Source organism: Xiphophorus couchianus, chromosome 7 (assembly GCF_001444195.1).
Source record: "Xiphophorus couchianus chromosome 7, X_couchianus-1.0, whole genome shotgun sequence".
Lineage (NCBI taxonomy): Eukaryota > Metazoa > Chordata > Actinopteri > Cyprinodontiformes > Poeciliidae > Xiphophorus > Xiphophorus couchianus.
In genome coordinates, this window is record NC_040234.1 from 9,543,847 (window position 1) to 9,569,644 (window position 25,798).

Sequence of the window (25,798 nt, forward strand, 5' to 3'; positions counted from 1 at the left end):
TAAACATTACATTTGGCCACTTTTTTGTAATTTCTCATATAATAGTTTCCTTAGCTATACATAAAAGGGTTAAAAGAACCCGATTTAAGGTGAAAGAACAAAACTCCTCCAGAAATATAAGACTCAAAAGTGGGTCAAGCTCTATGCTGAACATCAGGTTTTCTATAAGGCATTTTCAAAAACATTTATTAAAATATACAGTGCAATGTAAAAATCCTCCATTCATTTAGGTTAGACCTTCAAGTATCAGACTTCTTTTGGGTTTTTGAAGTCTTGCCTTCTTGGGACTTCAACAGCAATTTACTTATGTGTTGTCCAATACAGGCACATTGTCAGAGAGGTTTTTGTTTATTTGTTTAGCCATTTTACCCTAAGCTATGAATTACCTTGTCAGGAAATAGGTTCCTGAGCTGAGAGCTCAGGAGCTTAGGACAGCTTATAATTCAGATCTTTAGCGACTTTTTCAACAGTTGAATATTTTATTTCCTAGATCTATGAATATTTTTTAAACATTGCACCCCTGGATAGGCAAAAATAGTATTTTGGCATTAACAGATCAATATATCAGGTCTTTGCTGTATTTTCTTTTCTATTTGCTAACAAATGTGGTTTTTATCTACTTTAGTAGATATATTTCAGGCCCAACTTTGTCGCTTTTTTCCCACATACCATTGGCCCACAAACCTCCATTTACAAGCCTACACTGCACAATATAAAAAAATAATTAAAAAAGAAGCAAAGTCTTATTAAAGTGTTTTACAGACCTGCAGGAAATTTAGAAATATGTATCAAGTCATTCACCAAAGAACTACGCAGGATATTTGGCGAGTTCAAACGTTTTGCACAGTACTACAAACAATTGTTGCATGTAGGTATTGAATTGGTCAGTTCATTCAGAAATACAATATAATTCAGAATTTATCATACGTTGATGCCAGGAGTAAATTCTTCTTTCTTTCTGTTTTTCTTCTTTGGCAGGTTGCTTTTACTGTGCTCTTCGACCTTGAAGCTCTGCTGAAAATTTGGTGCCTCGGCTTCACTGGCTACATCAGCTCCTCCTTACACAAGTTCGAATCTCTCCTGGTGGTGGGCACCACGTTGCACATCTACCCTGATCTGTATCACTCCCAGTTCACCTACTTTCAGGTATAACTCCTCATATAAGTGCATAGACATTGGAAAGACAAAAAACACAAAAATGGGTGTTAATCATATCATAGTCAAAATGCAAATCTGAATCGTCTTCTTGTGCAATGATGTTTTTCATTTCTCACAGTTTACACTTGGTTGAGTCACACATACAAGTAACACCACAGTCATGTAGTGAATCAAAGGCACCACTTTCTGTCTGAACCAAAACTCTGAACTTGCTCTTCTAATGACATACAGTTCTGTAGAAAAGTGTTGTTCTCCTTTACAGAATTCTTTTTGTTTTGTCACACTTGGTGTTTTTCAGATCTTCAAACTCATTTTAATATCTGGGTAACATAAGTAAATATAAACAACAGTTTTAAAATGACGATTTCCTTTAATTCTGTGGAGAAACTCTTCTGTTCAAGCCAACCTAACTCTATGTTAATTGTGAATTAGTTGAAATTCACCACTTGTGATTCAACCTTTTTTTTTTTTACCTTTAATCATGACTGTCATGAGTAAATGTTTACTGCATGCTCCAACATTTGCACCATTGCCACAATGTTTATATGACAACCAGATATATGTAAGGATTCTGCTCAGTACATTTTACATAATAGTAAGTGTTTACATTTTTCAGTACCACATCCTAGACATTTGGATTGTCTTCCTGTTTTTACTGTTTGTTGTCTCCACCATTGAATTAATGATTGTTGTTTTTTTTGTTTTGTTTTTTAAATATCCTAGATAGTGTATTGACATTACCGTTATTGTTGTCTGGTTTGAGTCTTATGAAGTTTTGTGTATTACATGATGCACCTTTGAACTAGCAGAACGATATCTCGTCTTTTTGTGTTCTATAAGTTAATGACTGAGATCATGATAAAGCTCTTTTGACTTGACTGTTGTTGCACAACAGAGGTAAAAGCGAACTGAACAGATGAATTTAGTAAAATTACCATTAAATTATCACCTTTCTCTATGTGTACACCAAGAGATGTTTGCATAGGAAGAAACATTTCTGTGGCGCGTTAAGCCTTCATATCAGTTTTTGCAATCGCACTCCTCGCTCTGCTTCAGACTAATTAGTGGTGTTTAAGAGCAAGCCATGAACTTGCTCCTCTCTCAGTGGAAAACCTCTCTCCAACTTCTCTGCTGATATTTTTCCAAGTTTGAACCAATGACATTTAGTCACAAGTAATTAACCTTAAGGGTCCTTGGTGAAATCGAATGTGCCCTGGCAATAGGAGGAAAAACCAGGCCCAGCAATTCTACTCTGGTGTTTCTTTCATTTTATTTTAGTTGTATCCAACTGAGGGGCATTTCAGTGCTAAAGGTTAGACTTATTACATCCAAGTGCAAAATGTCACAGACTTTCATGCCCTTCTTAGAGTTTTGACACACACTTGTTCAGTTTTTAATTGCCCCACTGAACCCACAAAAAAACTTTCTATCATTGTAATACTAGTCGAATCCCAGGTTGGTGTTGGGATAACATAATCTTAAAAGGAAGAGGTTGTGTTACATCAACAGTGCCCCATTTTGTATGAGATACTTCTTTGTCTTGCAAGAAGCAAAGATTTATAGATAAAACATAATATAGAGAAAACACACCAGGAAAGCAGTCTTCTTTTTGTTATATCCTGTTTTTTTGCATTTCAGTCATTCATTCAGTCAGTCAGTGTCAAATTTTACATAACTGCTGCTCTGATTAATTATTTCTTCTGCATTCTCTATGTTTCTACATGACCATTAGATAAAAATGAAAAATAAAATAATAAAACAAGAATAGATTCACCATATTAAATTTAAACTTTAGATTTTTTGAGATCCCAATGACTGTGATCTAACATGGACATGATAAATAGCACTCTATTTGTCAAATAGATGATCATAGTGATATTTTCAAAATCGTTGAGCGTAAGTGCAGCATTTAAGGGCTAAGTATCTGTGGTCCTTCTCTACCTTTATGTGATCACAACAGCTTTTTTACTCTCTTGGACTTTGCCCTCTAAAGGCAAGAGATCACAAGAAAATGAAGTCATTTTTATAACTTGACTTTTGAACTGTGTACATGCATGCGCAAAATGAAGAAACGGTAGGAAGAAAAGGCATGAAAGGCGAAAAACGCAATTTAACATGATGAGCTAAGCTTAACTTAGCTTTGCAATGCTAAGCTCAGGCCACAATTCATGACACAATGGCTACCTATGGCCAAAGACTTCAGCTTGAACTTGAGTTTTTTATGTGATGCTTTATATACTGAGTAGGTGAAGGTCACAAATGGTGAGTTCCCTCTTCTCTCAACAAATGCCAGAAGTACTTTATAGTAGCAAGCAATGTGGTGGTTTGGCAAAATCTTTTATTTATTAAATATTTTTATATTGTGCTGAACGTTTAGTCGCACTACTGTGATGCTATTTTGATATCTACTTATACTCTATAAATACATTCTTAGTTTCTCACAACAATGTCTTTTGGCCCTATAATACCACTTAAAGTTCATTCACATGAGAAGAGAATGGCCATTAATTATTCCAAAATTTGTTGAAATACAAATTTCAACAAATACACAGGTAGAGAACACATACAAAACAGGTAGAGAACACATACAAAAAAAAAGAAAAAGGAAAAGTTGCCTGATAAATATTACATTCACAAATAACATCCATATTCATTTCCTGGTCTGGCTGTCAACTTCCTGCTTGAGCTATTTGTCCTGAAAATGGTATCAATTGTTTTTGTGTCCTCATCCCTCAGCTTTCAATTTCTTCCCTTACATCCAAGATTTTAATTATTCTAATATTCTGTGACATTATGTCCAAGAACTGTTTTTAAGAGGGGAAGGAGGGATCCATTCACCCTCCCTGTGTTTATTTTGCCTACCCATGTTTTCTGCACAGATTATGTTTGCAGCAAAAGAACTAGCTGTATGTTGTTTTTGTGTGTGTTGCCAATAAACTGACATGTTGCAGTGAAAAAGATGATGGATGGTGGATGCAGCACCATCATTCATATATAGTAGCATATTCCTGTTACGCTACCAACTTACGAACTTACTTGTTACTTGTTTGCTTTGAGTCCCAGTGGAAAGCAGAGTTTGATGCATTTATTGTCGAAGAGTTGCAAAGTTTTTGGCTCTAAAATATGACGACGTATACATTTTCAGAAAATACAGAATGTAACAGCCTCTCATTCCCAGAACTGCTTTGTTCCTCGCCCCAGAGTGAGCATCTGTAAAACAGAAAGTGGGCCTCTTAGTATATGAGGGAATAGCTGTCTTCCTGCTTCATCTGTCAGCATGGGCTTAGTACTTTTACAGTGAATATTTTCTTTATGTTTCCGTCTGAACAAGTTGGCTGTCTTTGTTGTCTTTTTTTGACTGTGTTTCCAGGGAATAAAAGACAGTCATTAATCTGGTTTAATGTTGGATTATAAAGAAAAATCTTTGGCCAGAAGCATCACTCTGAAGACTTTGATCAATAGCCGCTCTCTGGATTTCCAATCAAAGCCTGACAAAGATACATTACCTTTTGGGGGTTTCTGTCCCCACCAGCTATATAGAGGCTAAATCTGTTGACAGAGCACAGAATCACCACATCGCTACTGTTAAAATTCGGATTACTCTGCTATGTTTGCAACTCTGGTATATATTCACAGCCTTGGAATAAATAAATATATAAATAGCACTGATCTCTCGTACTTTGCTGTACAAACCGAAAGAACACATAGCAATCATGAGATGTGTTTGTCTTTCTTGTCCCTAGGTGCTACGTGTGGTGCGCCTGATAAAAATTTCTCCTGCTCTAGAAGACTTTGTGTATAAGATATTTGGTCCAGGTAAAAAACTGGGCAGCCTGGTGGTCTTCACGGCCAGCCTCCTCATCGTCATGTCAGCCATCAGTTTGCAAATGTTCTGTTTTGTGGAGGAGCTAGACCGCTTTACAACTTTTCCCAGGGTAAGCAACTCCTCACATTTATCTTATTGACCAATAATAATAATAATAACAATAATAAAAACACTTTTGAAGCATGGCATTTTGACCTGAATGATCTTTTCTTAATTGTGCTTGAATTTTGAGTTCTGTAGATTCCATAATTTTCTTTAGAGAATTTAGTTTAGTGGCACATTATGTGAGACGTTGTCCTCCTCTTCTTACCATTAAACTTTCATTTGTTCTGCTTTATTTCAGTGGACTTATTTCAGTTGTATTTTTCAGATTGTTTAAAACATCCTTGTGAATTTAGTAATATCTTTTTTCAGTTATGCATTCCCATGTGATTGTACTCCCACCTTTGTGTTTTTCAAGAGGAATTAATTATGAATGTAGTAGATATATGAATTGAGTTTGTTCAAATAGTTTTATTTTGTGATTTTATGTCTGCATTTTTTGTATTTGGTATGTCTATATAATCTTGGTAAAAATCAGTTGTAGCATTTGTTATCTGACTCATAGCGTCTTCAATATGTCCCAACAAAGACATTTGCTACTTTGTGCTTGTAAAACTAGAAGTCTCATATTTGTTAATGTTGAAATCATATAGTTGTTTAGCGTTAATATTAGTTTACTAATATTTCACACAATTCTGCAGTATGCTGTGGTTTATGCTAAAATATTCAGAGATTGGGGCATATGAAAACACTAAACCAAGGTTTAAAATTTCAAGAGTTTCTGGAACGGCACCTCAAACAAGTGATTCGCAGGCCTGCAGGTGCTGATGATCGGGTGCATGATGGGTCGACAGATGTGCCACTGCCTTTGATTTCTAAGTGCTCACAAACTTATCTTTCTCTCTCATTAGTGACAACTTTCCACCTTCTGTATTTTTTTCCCCTCTTTCCCTTCCAACATTTCACTGATCTTAGGCAAGCGGGACATGAAAGACTGCGTGTGAACAGCTGCCACTAGTATTCTGTATTACCCTTCCCTCTATCACTATCATTTTCTTCTCAGATTAATGATTATTTTTTTTGCTGCTGCTGCTGTTCCACGCACACACGTTTGTGCACCCCGACACAAAGACACGTCACAGTTAATGATGTCTGACTGTCTTCCCCATGGGCAGGGTTTGTCTTTGGGTTTATCTTTATCAACACTTACAGGGACATGGCAGCAGGTGGGAAGGGTTAGGGGCATGGTGCTGCTGACAAAAAGAGATAAAGTACAGGGTGCCATTTGACTCCAGGGGGCCACCGTCTCACAGCTGGTTGTTCTTTACTCTTAAACTGACCTCCGCGAAGCCAACAAAAGATGTCCATGTCCTCACTTCCTCCCTACTCTCCCTGACTCGCATCTGTTTGCAAGGAAGGGGATAGATGGTCAGAAGGGAATTCATGCAGCAGCTGCGTAATATTTGCTCCTTAGTGAAGAAGCGTGTTTAAAATGTCAGCTGTGTCTGTGCAGTTTCCTCCTTCTATCTCGTTTTCTGTTCCTTCCTCTGCTGCTCTTGTCTTTTTTACTTGTTAGCCTTTAGATTTTTTTCCTGTCATCATGCTTTTTTTTTTCCATCCCTGTAGGCGTTCATGTCCATGTTCCAGATCCTAACCCAAGAGGGCTGGATAGATGTCATGGACCAGACTCTGGTGGCTGTCGGAACAATGTGGGCTCCAGTCGTAGCCATTTACTTCATCCTCTACCATCTGTTTGCTACCCTGGTGAGGAACATGCTGTGCTGCTTATATTGGGTCAAATAAACAACATAAAGCTATTCGATGGTTGCTGTTAGTACATTTGTATACACAGTCATATTCTATTGAAGATTATATTCTCATATAGTAAAAGCCACTATGGTTAAAAGTATTCATACCCTTTGACAGTTTTACAGTTGTCACTGAACATGGCAAACCCAATCTTTAATGTGTTTTATTAGATATTTATTTGACACACCAATGCAAAGTAGAGCATAATTGTGAAATAAAAGGCAAATAACATAGTGGTTTTATACTGCCCACCTCTCCATCTGGCTACTGAGATTTTTGCCCAATCTTCTTTGAAATGTAAGTTATGAACCCCCAAAAACATAGATGGCTTTCAGCCACACATAGCAGTTTGCATGTAGGCATTAACATCCTCTTATGTATTTTATTGGATTATAGGATCCCAATAAAATACATTGCAGTTTCTGTTTGTAATGTGACAAAATCTGAAAAAGTTCAAGCACTTTGAGTGCTTTTACAAAGATCTGCACAGTAGAAAAAGGTCAAATAAATGCATGAATTTCTTTGCGCGGTCATTCAGTGCCAGCCTCTGTTTTTGTTCACTCAAGTGGCACATTTAATCACAGATAATCAGACTTGCAGGCGTAAGAAGCGCTGACATTTCAGTGTATGGCCCTCTGATACAAGGAGTCATCAGACAGCACACCAAATCTCAGGATGACTCACAACTCTCTTCAGACAGACAGGATGTCTTCCAGGACAGAGCAAGCTACAAATACGAATACAATGCAGAGCATGTACAGTGAAAAGATACACAAAGAGTGCATTGTCATTTTTTATTATGATGGTAATTATTATTAACATGTTGTAAGAAGCTCACACCATGCAGCTGTATTTGAAATCTCTCTTGTTGCATTTTAGATTCTTCTGAGTCTTTTTGTGGCTGTTATCTTGGACAATCTCGAGTTGGACGAAGACTTAAAGAAGCTCAAACAGGTAAATAAAAATTCTTAGAATTTCTTTATAGTATAGATTTACAGTAGCGGTTTTATGAGAAATAATCCTTTTGTTTGTAATTTAGTGTTGGCATTGTAAAATGTTGCTCTTCACTTTGAGAATTACTTGCCAAGTAATGTTGCTACGCTGGTGTTGTTGCAGACTATCTTTTTACTTGGCAAAACTTTGGAGATTACTTTATTGAGAGTTGCTCAAAATAAAATGTAGTTGTCCATCAAAGACGCAGTTGGGTTTAGCAGATGATAATTCAACGTAAACATAAGCTGGTGCCAGTGGAAAATACTCAGAGCAAATTCAAACAGCAGATTTATTATATTGGCCAACATCTTTAAAGAAACCAGATTTGGACAGAAGCCAGATTTTTCTCATCAGTATGTTATTTCATTGATTAAAAGAAAGTTTCTACTTGGCCTGAGAGGTTTGAAACCAAGATAACGTCTGACATTTAAAAATTTTAATAGCTTTATGGGTTATTTTATATACCTTTGTCATGGAACCAAATTTCAAATAAAGTTCTACCGTTGCATGTTTTATTTGACCTGTTGTTTTACAAAATGAAGGGATAAAGCAACAAAAACAGTTTTTAATTGAAAAAAAATTTATTTGGGGGCTTTTTGTAGATTTTTTCTCTTTAAACCCAAAACGTTATTCTGTTTTATCCAATGTTTGTCATAGTTTCAACCATCTATCTGTGGAGTTGAGATTAAGCTAAAGAATTTGCTAAGACCTTCCTCCGGGGTTTGATTGGTGTTTCTGACCAGATGACAGTAGGTAGGGCCACAAGGATTTGTACAAGCTTCTAATTTAAAAACATCTTATATCTCCATATTGTATCTGCAAAATTACTGTGGCTTTAAAATGTTGTGCTATGTGCATTTCTATGGTACCAGCCTCATTCATGAGCAGGTAAATGAGAGTTGTCTTTTGTCTCTACCTTTTTGCACATGACTCATTCCAAGTTCTAAGAAAAAAGAGAAAAACAAATCCCACTGAGCTTTTTTGCAGACTCACCAGTGAACAATTTCAAATGCTCATAACAGCGCAGGTCAATTGTGTGGGCTGCAGTATAGACTCTCCATAAATTAAACACAAAAGAATCAAGCCTTAGAAATGCAGTGCTGCTAAACACAGAGGAAAAGGGAACTCTATTTTTTTTTATCTATATTTCAGAGACAAAAAATATATATAAAAAAAAGAATACAGGAAAGTACATCAAATAATGCATTTCAAAATGGCATTTCTGCCTTCCCAACATATGAAGTGCTTACAGATTCGGCTGCTGTTTGACATTTTTGCTTGTTGTGACAAATACTGGTCCATTAGAAGCTAAGCGCTTTGTGTTTATTCTCTGTGATGAGTGACAAGGTTGAATTTTCGCTACATTATGAACAAGATGGAGTATTTTTTTTCTGTCCTATTTAAGCCTCAGCTCTAAAAGTTGCCAATCAACTAAAAAAGTGTATATTTAAAGAAAGAAAAAAGGGGAAAGGCATGTATTCCCATACTAATGCAAGGTTCCTGATGTTGTGTCCTCAACTTTAAAAAATCAGTTTGTGTCATGAAATGCAGATTAAGTCCTGCGGTGGGCAAAGTTTTGTGGAGAAGTAGGTTTTCTAAATCATCCCAGACAAAAATGTTGGCAGTTCAAGGATTGGTCTTCTGTTTATGTCCATTCAGAAGCTAGAAGTAGCTAATCAGCTTGAATGTCGTCAGGGACACATGCTCAGATAATTATTGAGTACAGTCAGTGTGCCCTAGTAGCTGGCTAACAGGCTTCAGTTTGCTTGGACATGTTATTTCCCTCCCACAGCTGACTGATTAGCTGCAGCGACGGTAAAATTGCCTATTTTACAGGTGCTTCAATCATGGGTGCAGAAACTCACTATTTATATACCCCTGATGGTAATCACCCACCCACAGGACAGGGATTTAGCAAACATTTAACATTTAACAAATACAACAAATTTTCTAAGAAATGCCTTCCAGAAAACAATTACAGGGTTTGTAAGGCAGTATTTGTACCTGTTGCTTGATGCCTGACTTTACTAACTCATTTTTGTTCATATCAAAATCAGGTAAGCTTCAAATAAGTATCAAGTACATTACTATTTTCTTTAGCTAATGTATTTCCTTCGATAAAGATTTACACCAGATGCTAGTATCACCTTAAGTTAATTACAGGTGCTCTATAAAGAAATCAATACAAATAGATATATTATCTGTAACAAGGTGAAATGACACAGGGGATCAGTATTGAGCACACCCACGTTCAGTGTGTTTCCTCAATGGAAAACCTGCTCACATTGGTCATTGCATCCAGTTCAGGTGATTACCAGGGCATTCTAACAACTTCACTTTATTTCTTTGAAATCTGTGTTTCCTTGGCTGTGTGAGATCATTGTCATTTCAGACTTTTTATCAACAATTTGCTGGTACATTGTTCTTTCAGTTAAATGAAATCAGTCGTTCCACTTTTTAACACAAAACTCGAAGTACTAATTTCTATTCTTTGCATATGGGTATTAGATAGATTTATAATTTTATCTAATAACCAGAAAAGTATCTTTAATATAGTGGTAAAATTGTATATCTGCTAAAATCTGCTTCCTCTTTCATGTGTGTGAAGAATATAATTTGGAAAACCAAACATACTAAATCATCTTAGATAACATTATAGTCACAACCATGTACTGATTGAGCAAACATCATGTGCACAGTCACAGGTGGCCCAGCAGTCTACCTGTTTATTTACGGTCTACGTGTCAAAGAGAGGTGAAAACATATAGTCAAGCTTACAAAACTGACCTTTATATCACATCAATAGATGATAGACTTACTGCTCAGCATAATAATAGCCAAAGCAGAATAGAAGGAGCTAATCGGAACAGAACTTAGCTTTGGGCTGGAACTTGCCAACTTACACACATTTTATGAAATAACACCATTATAAGTAAAAGAAACATCACTGAACAAATGGCTCTCACTACAACCTATCTATAATTCCTCTCTGATATGCTCATTCACTTTGAGGTTTTTCACAATTTTGTCATATTGCAACCACAGCTTTATATTTATGTTTCATAGGTTGGGCGTTGAATTTAGTTTGGTTCATTTTAATTTGATTATTCTAGGTTTTATTTTACTTCTGTGCTTCTTTGCTTTCTAGTGTTGCTCTTATATGCTAGTGCCTCGCTTTAACATATGTTCCTCATCTGTTCATTCCATCACCTGTATGGCATCCAATAATCAAAGCCTCCACTACATTGAAGTTGTTGGTTATAATGTGAAAAAATGTGTCAAAGTTCAAGGGGGATAACTTTATAACAAACAGCATCTGTGACAAACTAATACATCAGGTCTGTCCTTACCACATGCACCCAAGAAAATGTAGGTGTCAATGTGCAGAAGGGCAGTCCAATAATGGATTTATATTGCACTAGTGAAATAAAAACAAATGGGCACAAAAAGCAATCTAAAAACGGAAAGAGCTGCAAAAGGTTTTTGTGTGGCAAGTGTTAAATATTTATTCTAATTTGAAATTCAAGGTCATCTTCCAGAGGGCAAAGAATATGTTTGTAAAAAGTATCTTGGCAACTGCCTCTGGTATTTCAAATAAATTGGCATACATTTTGACCCAGATGAGTGCTAAAAAAAAGGCTTTATTTCTCTATTGCAACAACTTAGTCAAACTTGCCTTATAAATGTGAACTGAGTTCAATTGGGGTCAATTGCAAGATGTTAAACTCAGTAAATATGTTTGCATAATTCTTTGAATAACCATATCCTGTCTGTTTTTTGTTTGCTGAAAAGGAAACCATTAAAAATATTTTCAGCAAAACTACTTCATCAGTGTCTATGACTGTATATATTTTTAGAAAAAAAGGATTGTGGCATTGGGATTTACCTGAAATGAACCTCAGAACTAAAAGTGTATCTTGTTGTTTAAAGGTCTGTCTTGTTGATGGGGTAGCTCATCTGTGATCTGTGCATTAGTTGCTGTTTTTGGTTCTTTCTGCACATCCTCGTTGATTCTTCAGTACCCTCTTAGTCATTTTGGTAGGCCAGCTGCTCACAATGGGAGGTTCACTATTGTTTCATGTTTCCTCCATTTGAGGCAAATGACTCTCACTGTGGTTTCCTGGTGTCCCAAAGCCTTAGAAATGACTCTGTAACCATTTCCAGACTGACTGATGTCAGATATGTTGCTTTTTGAAATCTTTTAGCTTGCATCATGTTGTAAACCAACGTTTTATTTAAGCAACTATTTAAGTCTGAAAGCCTAGGACTAGATACAGAGAAACTTAATTAAAAAAGGAGAGGTTAAGCTCATGTAATTCATGTTTTTAGTTCCTATACTGACTCAGGTTATTATTTTCTAATTTTTCAATTTGTGTGATACAAAAAAACAAAAACAAGAAATTTGTAATGATGCAACTTTTATTGACATAAAAGTTTTGCATGTGTGAAACGTGTTTGTGTCTAGTTGAAAGGCCTGCATGGGAAATGTTAGTTTCAAATAAATTTACTGTTACACCCTATAATGTTATAGCTGTGGCTAAGGTAACCCTAAACCTGCTGCTTTTGCATTTGCCTTAAAATTGATCAAATTAATTACAGGTCTTATATCACCCTCACCCAGTTACAAACATTTACTTCAGCGTGGTCCATGTGTGCGCTCAGTGGCGCAGTAATGAGTGAAATCAGGGTAAATGAGTTGCCAGGCAACACGTTTTGTTCATGTCACTCTGTATGTCATAAACATACTGAGGGACATAAACTATCTGCAGTACTTCTCTCACTGTAGCCAGTAACGGTGTGTGTAGGATGTAGGTGGGTGGGTGGTTATCCATGCGTTTGTTTCTAATACCTGATGGGGACCATTTTCCTGACATATACTGCGTTGTGGGGACACACTGCTCTTTGTGAGGACATAGCTGCACAAACATGTGGGTGTGTGTGTGTGTGTGTGTGTGCATACAGACAGGTGTAAGGTTGTGTCCAGTCATTTTACTAATTCTAAAATGGCATCATCAATAGACCTCGCAGGTAAAAACATCTGTCACTGTTTGTGTGTTGATTGCAGCCTGACCTGCATCTGTCAACTCTGACAGACCATTTGTCTTTATTTGATGGAAACACTACGAGCTCTGATACTAGAGGATTTGGAACTCTTTGCTTTTCTGTGCTGTCTTCTCTAAAGTGCTTTAAAACAAAAGTATTTAATGTTTAATAAGTCTGTAAATAACATTGCAAATTCTCACGCTGACAGAGGTTTGACTTTTGGCCACTCAGACATTTAAAGGTCCTCCTTTAAAATTGCTCCTTGAATCTTAATAAAGATAAAGCAGAGCAGGTTTTGTACGCCTAGCTATGAACCAGCTCCTACTATTACAAGACTGAAGTAAATTCATGTTAAGCAAGAATCAGCTTCTCTTTGATATGCTTAGAATCATTTACTGTTTTATGTTTAGGTTTCTCTGGTGTAAGAAACAGCGTGGGGTGCTTGCATTTTTGAACTGCATAGGTTTGAATTTTATTAGTCTTATGAGAATACACAAATTTGATTATAGTCTTGCTTTAAAATATGCCCCAAAGCACACATTACATGTGTGCATGAGGTATAATCATTAATAACAAGGAAATAAAAAAAGGGATGTGGCTAATTACCAGCTGGTTTATTTCTCCCTACTGAAGAGAATATTAGTAGCAATAATTTCTCAATGGTCTTCACACTTTCATGAACAAACAAACCCACATCTCTGCGTGCATTTCCTAATCATCGACACTGATTTGGTATAATGCATTTATTGTTTGGAATTGAGTTTGCTCAAAATCTTTAATGAAATAAAGCCTTGGGCAGACAGCTGGGAAAACAGAAGTGATGGGAGGAATTAGACACAGGTACAGAAATTTCACCATAAGAGGAAAAAGACACATCTGCTTTCTATGTGGGTTTTTTTCTGCTTGTCACTTTAAATATGATTTCAAAACATTTTTTTTTTTTTTTAAAAAAGCACATTTCTCTAAAAAGATAAATGAAAGCTAAAAATGAAACTTGCATGGGAACTATTTTCTGAACACGTTCACTTGTAGTCAAGCATGTGACACATCTAAGGTTATCTTCATCACAAGGACTTCAAACATAGTAGAATATTGGGAATGACAGTCAGCCATGCATGGAGGGGAAACAACTTCATAGAGACCATGAGTGCAATGCAATATTCATTCCTTCCCGTCACTGGCTGGTGGACTTTGTAGTGTGAAAGACTGATTGCCCATCTCCACCCAACAAATCACTCCTGCCTACAGCACAGGAGAGGACCACAGGGTGGTGCGAGACTGGGGAGAAATCTTTTAACCTGTGCCAGGAGACATCAACCAAATAGGAGAGGATGTTTACCCCTGAGGCCACTCATGATGGTAATAATGTGTGTTTGTGCCCATGTGAAATGAATTGTCAGGAATGTGACAAATTTGTATCTACAGTTTGCACACACACACACACACACTGCTCTTTGCAATATTTGTGTGTGGTTGTTTGTCAGTAGGGCAGCTAGAGAGTTTCTGTGGCAGCTGGTTTTTGAGAATAACACCATGTAGCACAGACCCAAAGATAAAAGTCTTAACAGTTTGTGTCTAGGATGTGTGCACTCTGCAGAGATGCTAGTTGTCCTTTCCCTGACCCCTGGCTAGACCTGTATAAGTCCTGGATAGTGGGAACATCACCCCTGATGATCAACTCGGTAGACCTGATTGTATATTTCTGTCTAACGCAAACTTGCTTGAATAATTGTTGAGTTAAGCTCCAGGTGCTTCTGACTGTACCAGTAGACCATCAAATCCACCTCTTGTCTGTACGCATACTCAAAGTGTGAGGCAACACAAGGGGGGATAAGTAACCTTCACACATTTATTTGTCTGACTTTGAACTGTTGTGCTGAAGTTGGTGAAGCTGGTGGCACCAAGTTCACCAAAATCTGTATTAACAAAAGTCCTTAAGTCGGCCTGCACAGGCTCTGATGTGTGAGGGGGACACTCTATGAGATCTTGTATCTTTCCTGATTTTCTGCGTCTGAAAGAGCATATTTATGTCTTCCTCAGAAATCTTAGGAGACATTTCTGAGAGAGAGGGGTGGTTGCTGCATGTAGAGCTTTTGTGTCAAAGTGAGATATAGACAAGTTGGTGGGAGGTGTGAACGGCTGCTTTTCAAACCTACAGTAGAAGCTGTTGAAGTTATCTGCCAGACGAGGGTTCTGCTGAGGATGTCGGGTTGGCCAGTCCAATCTGATGTTGAGTCATCTTGCTTATAAGGAAGGGGTAGAGAAGAGAAAAAGCTAGAGAGAAAATCTAAGTATTATGCATTTGTCTTATCTTTTTAGTCCTATTTTGTTTTGACGTTTATTATTTCCGTGCAGTTTTTTGTTCCAAAGAAAGAAAGGGATGATTTAGCTGCCAACCATTGTTGCTTCATAATTGACCAGTGAGAGAACATCTTTGCTAAAAAAAAAAAAAAGAAGCCAGGAAACATTTACAAGTTCACCAACAATATCACACTTTCCATGTGGTCGATGTGCAGATACTTTGATTTGATTTGATTTAGTCTCAGCCTGAATTAACTGGAGACATGTTTTGACAAGTAGAAGATATAGTTGAAATATATTTTCATATCCCTTAGCTTCCTCTGACAAAAATGATACTAAAATAGTTAACTTTAATCTTTCTTCAGTAACAACATCTACATTGAGGAGCGCTGTTGTTAGCTTAGCATGACCTGATAGCATTTAGGTAGGGTAATTTTACTGAGAAGATGTTATAATAGTTAGTTTCTGATTGACTTTTCATCTATCAGCTGAAAATCGCCAGGTCAACAACTTCAAATGTCTTTGTGCATCTCTAATCCGAAAGCAATAATTCTGCTGAAGTTACTATAATGTGTGATATATTACATGAATGATAACTTTTTATGCGTTTTAATGTTTTTCTGGGATACAATTGACATTGTATCATTTTAACATTAAATCGATGTCTTTGCCACAATCTTAACCACGCGATGAATTTAAACGTTTTGACCAGAGGACAAATTAATACTTATTTCTGCAGCAATTACAGGAGATGCCTTTGACATCTAGAAAAGTAATGCAGAATCAATCAGATGAACTCTTGTGCTGAATAGCTTGTGCCATCTAACCATACTGTCATCTAGTGTAAAGCCTACACATGTGAATGTTAAATTATAAACTGAGATTCTTTATTTATTTATGGGCAAAAATGCTAACTGTATGTTTTTTTTTATGTCTGTCTTCTCTTTTGTTTCTTTGTGATGAATTATGATGGATAGCTTAAAATCCCATGATATCAGCTTCAGCAGAAATGACTGAGTGAGGCCTCACCACCTTCTGCACATCTTAACAGAAACACCATGGGGAACCAAACAAATCGCAGACTGAGGGTGTGATGTGGTGCAGGGTAAATTAAATTGCGGCCCCAAGTGTGTCTGGCAAGTCATGTTTTGAATGGAAAGAGCCGCGGCACTGACAGCGTGTGGTTGTCAGCTAAGTTGCGTCTGTCATCTTGTTCCATATTTGTAAAAGGGGCATGGTAGGATCTGGCACTGGTTGTTACGTATCAGAGGAAAGAGAGAGAGATAGAGTGAGATACAGAGGCTGGAGGAACAGAGAAATATGTTAAATAGGAGGTAGGGAATAATTAACACAAAGAGTGGGAGCATGAATAGGAACAAGCTGCATTGTCAGAATTTCACAGCTGTGACAGGAAACAGTCGCACTGAGGCAAACAAATAATGTCTCTAATTGTAATTTCTAATTCCTTTCAGTATTAATGCATCACACTCATGTGGAAGTATATTAGATATTGGTACGTGCGTTATGCTGCAGCATCCATTTATTCAACATGTTCTACAATGAATATTCATTTCGTTCAGCAGAATTCAGTTTGATCAAATGCATTATGAGGTGATAGCATTATGGCATCCCACCATGGTTTTCATGATTTATGAATTCAACTAAAAGCCTGCCCTCCATTTATGTTATTTAATGGACTAAGGGCTTATTTGAGGATTTAACAGAGGAGAAGAATAGGAATGAAGACGGAGGGAGCAGAGAAGAAAGGAGCATACCCCTTGGAGAATCCTAGTACAATGTGTTCTTATCTTTTCAATGTCACTTTCAGTTTTCATTTGGAAGATTTCCCGACCCTATGCTACCGCCGAAACTGTCTTCACAGTCTACAGTAATACAAAAACACATCTCCTTTAGAAATAAACTAGTTAAGTAGAGTTAGGTCATTTTTTACATTAAAGATTCCCAATGTTTGTTAAAACTTGGCCCATTTCTCCTTGTTGGATTGGTGTAACTTAGGTTTGTAGGCTGACCTTCTAACACACAACCTCTCACCTCTCCCAACAAATTTTTGATCGGATTGAGAGTTGGACTTTGTAATGCGACTTCAAACATTAACTTTATTGTCCTTAAGTAATTTTGAAACCGTATACTTTGGGTTATCATTCATTTAGACCCATTTCTGCCAAGTCATTAAATTACTGGCCGATGTTCCATAAATATTTATTAAAATATCTCTAAGAATAAATATTTACTTTCCTCACAATGGGATATATTTTTGAAGGTATATTGGTCTCTCCTGCTGAAAACAGCAACAGATGACGCTGCCACGCTGTACTCCACTATCAGGATTGGGTTCTCAGGAATATAGACTTTCTCTGTTGGCTTCAAATATAATGGTGATCATTATAGCCCACTTCAATTTTAGCTTTGTCACATCACTGAACATGCTTCCCAAAATCTGTAAACTGTAATCTGCTTTTTGACTAACGACTTCTTCCTCTCTGAGTGGTCTTTCAGCCTATATTAGTACCAGATTCTTTTAGCTTAACCGCTTCAGCCTACATCAAAAATCTGCAACTCCAGTCCTCAGGTGCCATTGTTCTGCAACGTCTGATTGCATCCCTCCTCCAACACACCTGAAAGAAGTAAACAGTCTCACATACCACGGATGTAATTCAGCCTTTTGATTCAAGTGTGTTGGAGCAGGGATGCATCCACACGTTGCGGGACAAAGGCACCCGAAGACTGGCGTGGCAAACCTCTGGCCTATAGCTTTACCGAATTTATTTTCTTTCATTTGGAGATGAACGTACACATTTTGCTCTCATACCTCTAATGTGTGCCTCCGGTTACTAGAACTGGAGGCACACATCCAGGCACAGCTTTCTAAAGAAGCTGGGCCTGGATATCTTCAACTATTTAAATATTTGATTTTGGTCATTTGGTACCTGACCAAAAGCAGATAAAGTTTTGTCTAATTGTGTGCCTGTATGTGTGTAGAAACTAAATAAATTGTGTTTCATTCAAGGACTCTTTCTTTTGTGTATGCCAGTTGACTGGCATCATTTTTGATTAAGAAATAGGAACATCTATGGTACTTCAAGTTGTTTTTGGTATTAGGAACAGCTATCAGAGGTTTATGGGCTGTGTGGCTTTACAACAGCTCCAAAGCATGGCTCATTACCCAACTAATGTGAGGAGAGGATGACCCTGCTGACTCGCTCTCAGCTCTCTGTCCCCTGGGCCCTACAGCTATGCTATCCCCAAGGCTAAAGGAAGACAGTGAGGAAATGTTGAGTCAAGAAAGGTCAAAGTGAATCACACGCACGTTTACATGTCTGCATAATAGAGGTTCATTGTTTAGAAAGGTTAAAATCCTACATCATACATCGAAGAATAAGACAAAGATGTGTATTTGTAAAATGTCCAGTCTGTGATCACATAGATCCACATCCTTACATATAAACAACTTCCATCTGGATGTGTTTGTTGATGTGTTGTTTTGCTAGGCTCTGATGGCTGAATGGTAAAATGCAGATGACTTGACCAGTATGTACGCACACGCCTACAGGCATTCAGCTTATCTGTGTGGGTGGCAATTTCGTAGGCGGCTGTTCACCAGTTCCACATTGTTTCTGCTGGCTGGTCTCTCAAATATTCATTTTCTATGTTTGTGCATACAGAGGGTCCTTCTACAAGACCAGGGGGATGGTTCGGAGGGCTTGTTCTGTATGATGCATGGAGTGTGCACATGACTGTCAAATAAACAGCTAATGCTTTTACTCCTGTTTTTTAGAGTACCTAATGACCAATTCTTAAATGTTGTACTGTTCCCATATTATATTAGTAATACTCAATGGGTGGATGAGTTGTTTGAAGACTGCTCTATACTCAAAAGACTTTTTTGTAAAAGATTCAAGCCATATGTTAAATTATGCATTAGTTATCATAAATTTTAATTATTTTTCATAAATTAATTCTACTTCACAGATCCTGTATCCACTGTTTTGGTACTCCGATAGCTAACAGGTGCACCTCAGTGAATTTGAATATCCTGAAAAAGGTAATCTAGTTCGCTAGTTCAATTGTGAATTTTCTCCAGACTTTTTAGTTGAGTGCTGCTTTACACTCCTGTCAATGCTGTGGTTTTCCATCTTCCTTATGGACACTTTTTTTCTTCCAATAGTTTTCCTTTCTCTTAATATTCTATTATTACGCCTGTATATTGCACTATGTGAACAGCCCTTTTGTTTAGCAATAATCAATGTGACTTACCCCTGTCTAAAAGTCATTAATGACTGTCTTCCAGACATCTGTGAAGCCAGCAGTCTTCACTGTGGCTGCAATGGCCATGACATGGTCATCACATAACATTGTTGTGTGTTTTGTAAGTGTTGCGCTAAGTTACAATTTTTTGTAACTGAATTTCAGCTGAAAGGCGTAAATATTAATATTAACCAAACTCAATAAACACTTGAAATCCATCATTCTGTGTGCAGTGACTTTGCTTTTCATATTTATACAGTATATTTCACTTTAATGAAATACTTAAGTTTTAGTAAGAAATATGTGCTTTTTATGAATGGAAATACACATTAACGTTTGCTAGAATTATACATATAATGTGTAAAAGCATCTTGAATTTGTTATTAAAAATGGGAGATTAATTCATTTAATAAATTAGTACATGTACCTCGTGGTTATTTAAACATGTTAAAAGCTAATTGCATATGAAAAAAATTCTCTAATTGAAGTTTAATAATAAAAATAGTTTGCAGCATCTGATTGGTTAATTTGCACAGCACATCAACTTCTGACAAATTATATAGAAAGGAGCAGTGGTGGCTCTTCATACTAAATCCATGCAAAACACTCAAACCCATAATATGTTTCAGCACAAAACTGAAATTAAATAATTAGAATATACTTTCCTTGAAACAAAATGCATGTTTTTACTAACAGATGTGTAATAAATTATCTACATGCTGGATTACATGATTATATTTTTTAAACAATTGGGGACACATTAAAGTTGTATGTTATTTAGTTGGTGAACTATAGCACCTTTGGACCTTCATAATAAAGGTTTAAAATCCAATTGATGTAATCTTTCTGAAAAATTGAGTTACTTACTTACACACATGGTGTGTTTGTCATATGATAAAATAAAGGTTAGTGATGTTATTATTATTCTGGGTCGAAGTTGTAAAAATGAAATTTTACACAATATTCAATATAAATTTTCAGCATCTTTTTGTGTTCTCTAATCATGGCTCCTTTTATCAAGCCCACTCTGACCCTCCTGACCTTTCACCCTAACTGAATTTGGTACAATGCTAATGATTAGTGTTTGCCAGCGCCACCTAAGGCATGGCCTGAAAATCCATGAAAAATCCTGAATGAAGAGCTTCCTAGCTCAGTGGAGCCTGAAATTGGCTTAAATGGAGGGGGAAGTGGTGGACGATCACCTGAGTGAGTCTTAAGGCAAAACACATTAGTCATGCTTCCATTGTTATGCGGCTGTACTTGAAATTTCTTCGATGGCAGGAAATGTCATACTCAGGTTTTATCGGCTTTTCACTGATGATTCCAAGAGAAATAAAACTCCTGATTGGAGCAGACATCTGTAATACAGACATGTGGTTAGAAAATACACATCATATGCACTCATACACTTGGAAGCATGCATTAATTCTAAAACTTAGCGGAAAACATTGTATTATTATGTCAATGAGTCAGAACGATACTTTAGACTTTAGTGATTGTGTTTTTATGTGGCAAGGCAGATTATCCAGCTGGAGGTAGCTCTTCCGTCTGATGCTTCTTCTGTGATGCATGTGCTTGCTTCATAGCAAGATTGTATGTCAATGTAATTTTTATATGAATACTGCAACACAGGATCCTTTTAAAAGAACAGTGTTTATAAGCTATGCAAAGCATATCTTAAGCAATTTAAACATTTTGTTTTATTATTATTCATGCTGAGTGCAGCAAGGTCACTATGAGCACATCATGATCAGTAATATATTTTATTTAAATTGGTCTCATCAGTCAGATGAGAATGGATACTCTTAGGATAGTGTCACAGGTTAGACTTTGATTTTGGCACATAACATATTTTTTTGGTGCAATGTTTGTGCCATCTGGAAATAAAGACCCATGTAGATCAAAGGCAGTAAAAGTCTCAAAAATTATATCTAGGAATGCAGGCATTCTAAAGTTTTGTGAGGAAAAAATTAAAGCCTTAATAGAAGCTTAATGCTAAAATAGACATTTTTAGAGAACTGGAAGCTTAGGAAAAAAGATGGTTGCAGTAAATTCGAAACAACACTTCACACGACACAGAAAGCTTGGCTGTGTTAGAACATTCCTGAAGATAAAAGGTTTCTTTCTCTGAGTTGGCAGAATTGATCATGACTTGTTGGAGAAGGAGAGCAATTTTAATTAATATGAGTGTGTTTGTGTGTGTGTGTGTGGGTGTGTGAGGTTTATGTGCTTGATTGTTATTTGTGTGTTTTGCTTCTGCATCCAAATGTAGAGGTACCATTTAAAATCACTGCCTCATTTCTAGATCAGGACAGTAGAACAAATAAGCCCATAATTTTGCTCAAAATCTAATTTCAGCATGATGGCACAGGGGGAGCAGCAGTGAAGAGCTTTGATAGTCTGAAACAGAACATCAACTCCAGACATGGCACTTGTTGTCAGAGAGCGTTTTTAAAAATGTATATATACGTAAGGTGAGGTGCAAAGCGTCTCAGCATTTCAGAGCATTATATATTTTTTCTCTCTTTTTTATTTATTTATTTATTTAGAATCTTAGACAGTTTAAGAGCGGCTTTATTTTAATCATTAGTTTGCATTACATCAAGGCACTTTATGGCACAGAGTGATCCTCTGGACTCTGCTCCTCATTTCTTTTTGGCTGGGTCCATCTGTTTTGAGATCCAAGTACTCAATAACCCTTAAATGTATATTATTGCTGCAGGAGACACCATACAATAATTAGCCTGAGATCCTGCACGCATGCATAATAAAATGTTCTCAGACAAGCACTTTGATAACTGAAAATACAATCTAGTTGAGTTTTATTCTGGAACATTTATATGTCACTCTTCTGCAGTTTGGCCATGGCTGCTCCCAATGCTAAACCCTTCCATCCATATTCTATACTTGCTTAATCCTTACATGGTTGTGGGGTTCTGGTGACTGCTTTCAGTGGTCAATGGGAAGCCTGCTAAATCCTTTATTTGGAATATATTCAGTATAAATTGGGTTGGTTGTTGAAACAAAATAAGAGTCGGGCAGAGGGTAAGACATATTCTGTCCTCTCGCTCCTAAATAATCCCTGGGCTTGAACATATGAATACTCTTCAGATTTTAGAGATATTAAGAGCTGTTGCTTGCATTGAGCGCATTGTTGTTCCTTTGCATTTTAACGTTCTGATGATCCAGTCAATGATTACACTGGAAGAGAATGTTTCCATTTTTTGAGCTGCTTTATCCTCACCCTTTCAGCCTGTGGGGTGTACAGCTTTTGAGATCTGGCATATGACTTTGTATGTGAAGACAGAATACATTATCTGAAGCTGCTGTGATACCTGATGTTTTCTATCCTGCTGTGTATGTACGTGTTTTGAAAACTTGTTTTACTTTTTTTGAACCACAGAGTCCTGTCATGTGTTTTAGGTTATGTGCAGCTTCTGAATTGATAAGAAAATAGGTCATAAGTTGGAGCCACTGCAAAGAATTGTAATATGGACGTAAATTAATATTTATCTGAAAAGACAGATTGACTAATAATATAATGTTGTTGTTTTGTCTTTGTTGCGATCTAGTAATAGTAGTAATGGCACATATGTGGGCTACCAACATCATCTCAGATTGTTAATGCCAGTGTACCAAATTTTTCAACTATGATCAAAATACTCTGCGGAAACCTTTCTTAGCTGGTGATAAAATTGTATATCTATCAGTATGACCTGCTTAGAATTAAAATTTACTGTGACACATAATGTGATGGGAAAATGTGCTAAAATTTTGGGCTGCATACAATTCTCTTGCCCACTGTTGGCAAGTTGAACAGTTTGGTATTGACCGTTCCAGTAGGTAAAGGCTGTCTTGACTACAGTACTGAAAGTCCAATAGTCAAGACTATTGACTATTGTCATTACCAATTACCTATTGGTAATGCTTCTTTACCTATTGGTAACCAACAGACAAAATTATTATTATTTATTTATTTATTTATTTTTCTTAGAGCACTGTTTGAGTAAACCTGTTAACATTTATGTGACCCAATGGTAAGGTCCAAGACCTTTTTTTTCCTTTTTTGTGACTCTCTTCACCAAGTTTAATGTCGGTATTCATCTCCTTACACCATGCCTGTATCTCTGCAGCCAGAATATAGACAGAAAGCTTAGGCAAGCAGATGCTGCTGCATAATTCTATCTTCCCAGTGTGCCACTCACCCACTCAGGGCAAAAAAGAAACGCCCACATTTTTGTCTGCTAGAAGCAGGAATCCGATCGACAGACCTTCATTTCCTCATTTATGTCTTTCCTTCCGCTTGCAGGTATACTGCACTCTCATTCGGTAGCTTGAAATCAAATAAGTGCAGAGAAATTCTTCTGTGCAGAAATATTATCGTTTTGCACACAACTCTTACTGGGAGACATTCATTAAGTCCATTCAGTATTTTTCCCGACTGTTACCTTCTCTGAACGATATGCCGCCAATCACTATTGCTTTAAATTTAGTTCACTTTCAGGCCTAATCAGCAATGCATCATAGGATATCTCCAGGCACCCAGACACTCAACACCTGCAAGGGAATTTCAATCAGCCTCCCCCATAAGTAATTAAATGGAAATAATTGGTTTCATTTCCTTTGTCATCTTTTTATTCCACCATTGTGTGCCAGGGTGCACTCACACATTATTCTGTCGCTTCCTTTTTCTGTTCTCCATTAACCACTCCAAAGTAATCTCTCTTTTTTTTTTCTTTTGTTGCCATCTTCCCCCTATTATGAAAAGTAAGTGGGATCTCATCCTCTGTGTGGTTGTCTGTATTGTATGTCATGTGTGTGTTGTAGGTAAGTGTGTTGCTGCCATCATCAGGCAGAGAAATAAAGCTGCACCTTTACTACTGAGAAATTCTCTCTCCCAGATTTTTTTTTTTTTTTTTATTATTATTATTCATACATACTGAGAATAATTTGAGGTTTTCAAAAATCCCAAATGTTCCTGCTGTCTACACTTGAGCTGATTCTGTCCCTTTTTCCCTTGTATCTTGTTTAAATCCCTCTCTTCTCCTCGCAGTGGTTGCGTCATCAAGGTTGATTTCACCATTTTACAGAAGCTTTTCATGCTGTTCTGCTCTGAATGTGAGTTGACACCCCACACTCTTTTTCTCCCGTCAGCTCAAGCAAAGCGAAGCCAACGCAGACACCAAAGAGAAGCTCCCTTTACGACTCAGAATCTTTGAAAAGTTCCCCAACAGACCTCAGATGGTGAAGATCTCAAAGCTGCCATCTGATTTCACTGTGCCCAGAATCAGGTATTCCATCACAGGGTCGTACAAAAATATTAACATTAACTTTTTCGCATTGATGTCTTGTTACAACCAAAAACTCTAGTTATATTTTATTCTGGTTTCATGCCAGCCAACACCAGTCTTGTGGTCGTGGTTAATATGTGCAATAGGTGGGTACAAAAGTCTTCTTAATGTCTTGAGCGTGTGCGGCGAGTTCGTGGCCAGAAGGGTTTTAATGTTGAATATTTGCAATAGGTTTTTATACATAGCTTTCATAATCATGTTTTATATGCTCAATAGCAGCTTTGGCATTTGTTAATCATATTCAATTGGGTCACTTTTTCTGCTGTATTATGCACACGCAAGCTGTATTACATCGGTTTGTGTGTCCCTTTTGCCATGTTTCTAGAGACTTATGTTGTGTATTAGTGGTGGGACTCAATTAAAACTTTTGAAAAATAAATGCAATCTAATGTTAATCAAAAACCCTTTTGTTGCTACATTATTGAATAACTAGACATATGAACTCAACAACAAAGATAATGTTTCACACTTCAACGATCACTTTTTGAAGAAAATTTACCCCCAGAGGGCCAAAAAAGGGGGCTTTCTTGTCAGTTGCTATTGTTTGTAGACACCGACTTGTGCGTCAGAATTACAGTTGAACCAGAAACACAATTCAAAGATTCCAGTTCATTTAGATTTTTTCTATGTAGAAAAAGAAAAATGCAATTAATTGCATTAAAACTGTTAATGCATTAAAATATGTGTAAATAATACATCAAAATGAACATGATAACATTCTCCTTGTAGGTATTTATGTTAATGTGTGAAGGAACAAGCAGATGGAAAGAGGCTTTGGGATATAATCTGACATATTTACAAATACTGTGAATCTGTTCGTTACACTGTCCCTGTTAAAAATAAATACATTTTGGGGAAATAAAATCTGAAATTGTACTTGAACACACACCATCCTTTCTGTGAAACATGAAAGGGGTGGTGAAGCATGCATTTAAAGCTAAAATGGAATGGTTTAGATCTTGAGCATATTAATATGTTAGACTGTCCATTCGTTGACTATATGAGTTCT

At 36.8% G+C, this 25,798-nt stretch overlaps 1 protein-coding gene across 4 annotated transcripts in view; it reads left to right on the plus strand.

The window, feature by feature from the left end:
• The window catches only part of nalcn (sodium leak channel, non-selective), a 76,045-nt gene that overhangs the window by 31,520 nt on the left and 18,727 nt on the right, over positions 1-25,798 (plus strand). For all 4 annotated transcript variants that reach the window (XM_028022335.1, XM_028022337.1, XM_028022338.1 and 1 more), the window contains 5 exons: positions 979-1,146; positions 4,902-5,093; positions 6,653-6,790; positions 7,715-7,789; positions 24,593-24,729. In XM_028022335.1, coding sequence (XP_027878136.1) covers positions 979-1,146; positions 4,902-5,093; positions 6,653-6,790; positions 7,715-7,789; positions 24,593-24,729 — 710 coding nt within the window. The remainder of the gene's footprint in view (positions 1-978; positions 1,147-4,901; positions 5,094-6,652; positions 6,791-7,714; positions 7,790-24,592; positions 24,730-25,798) is intronic.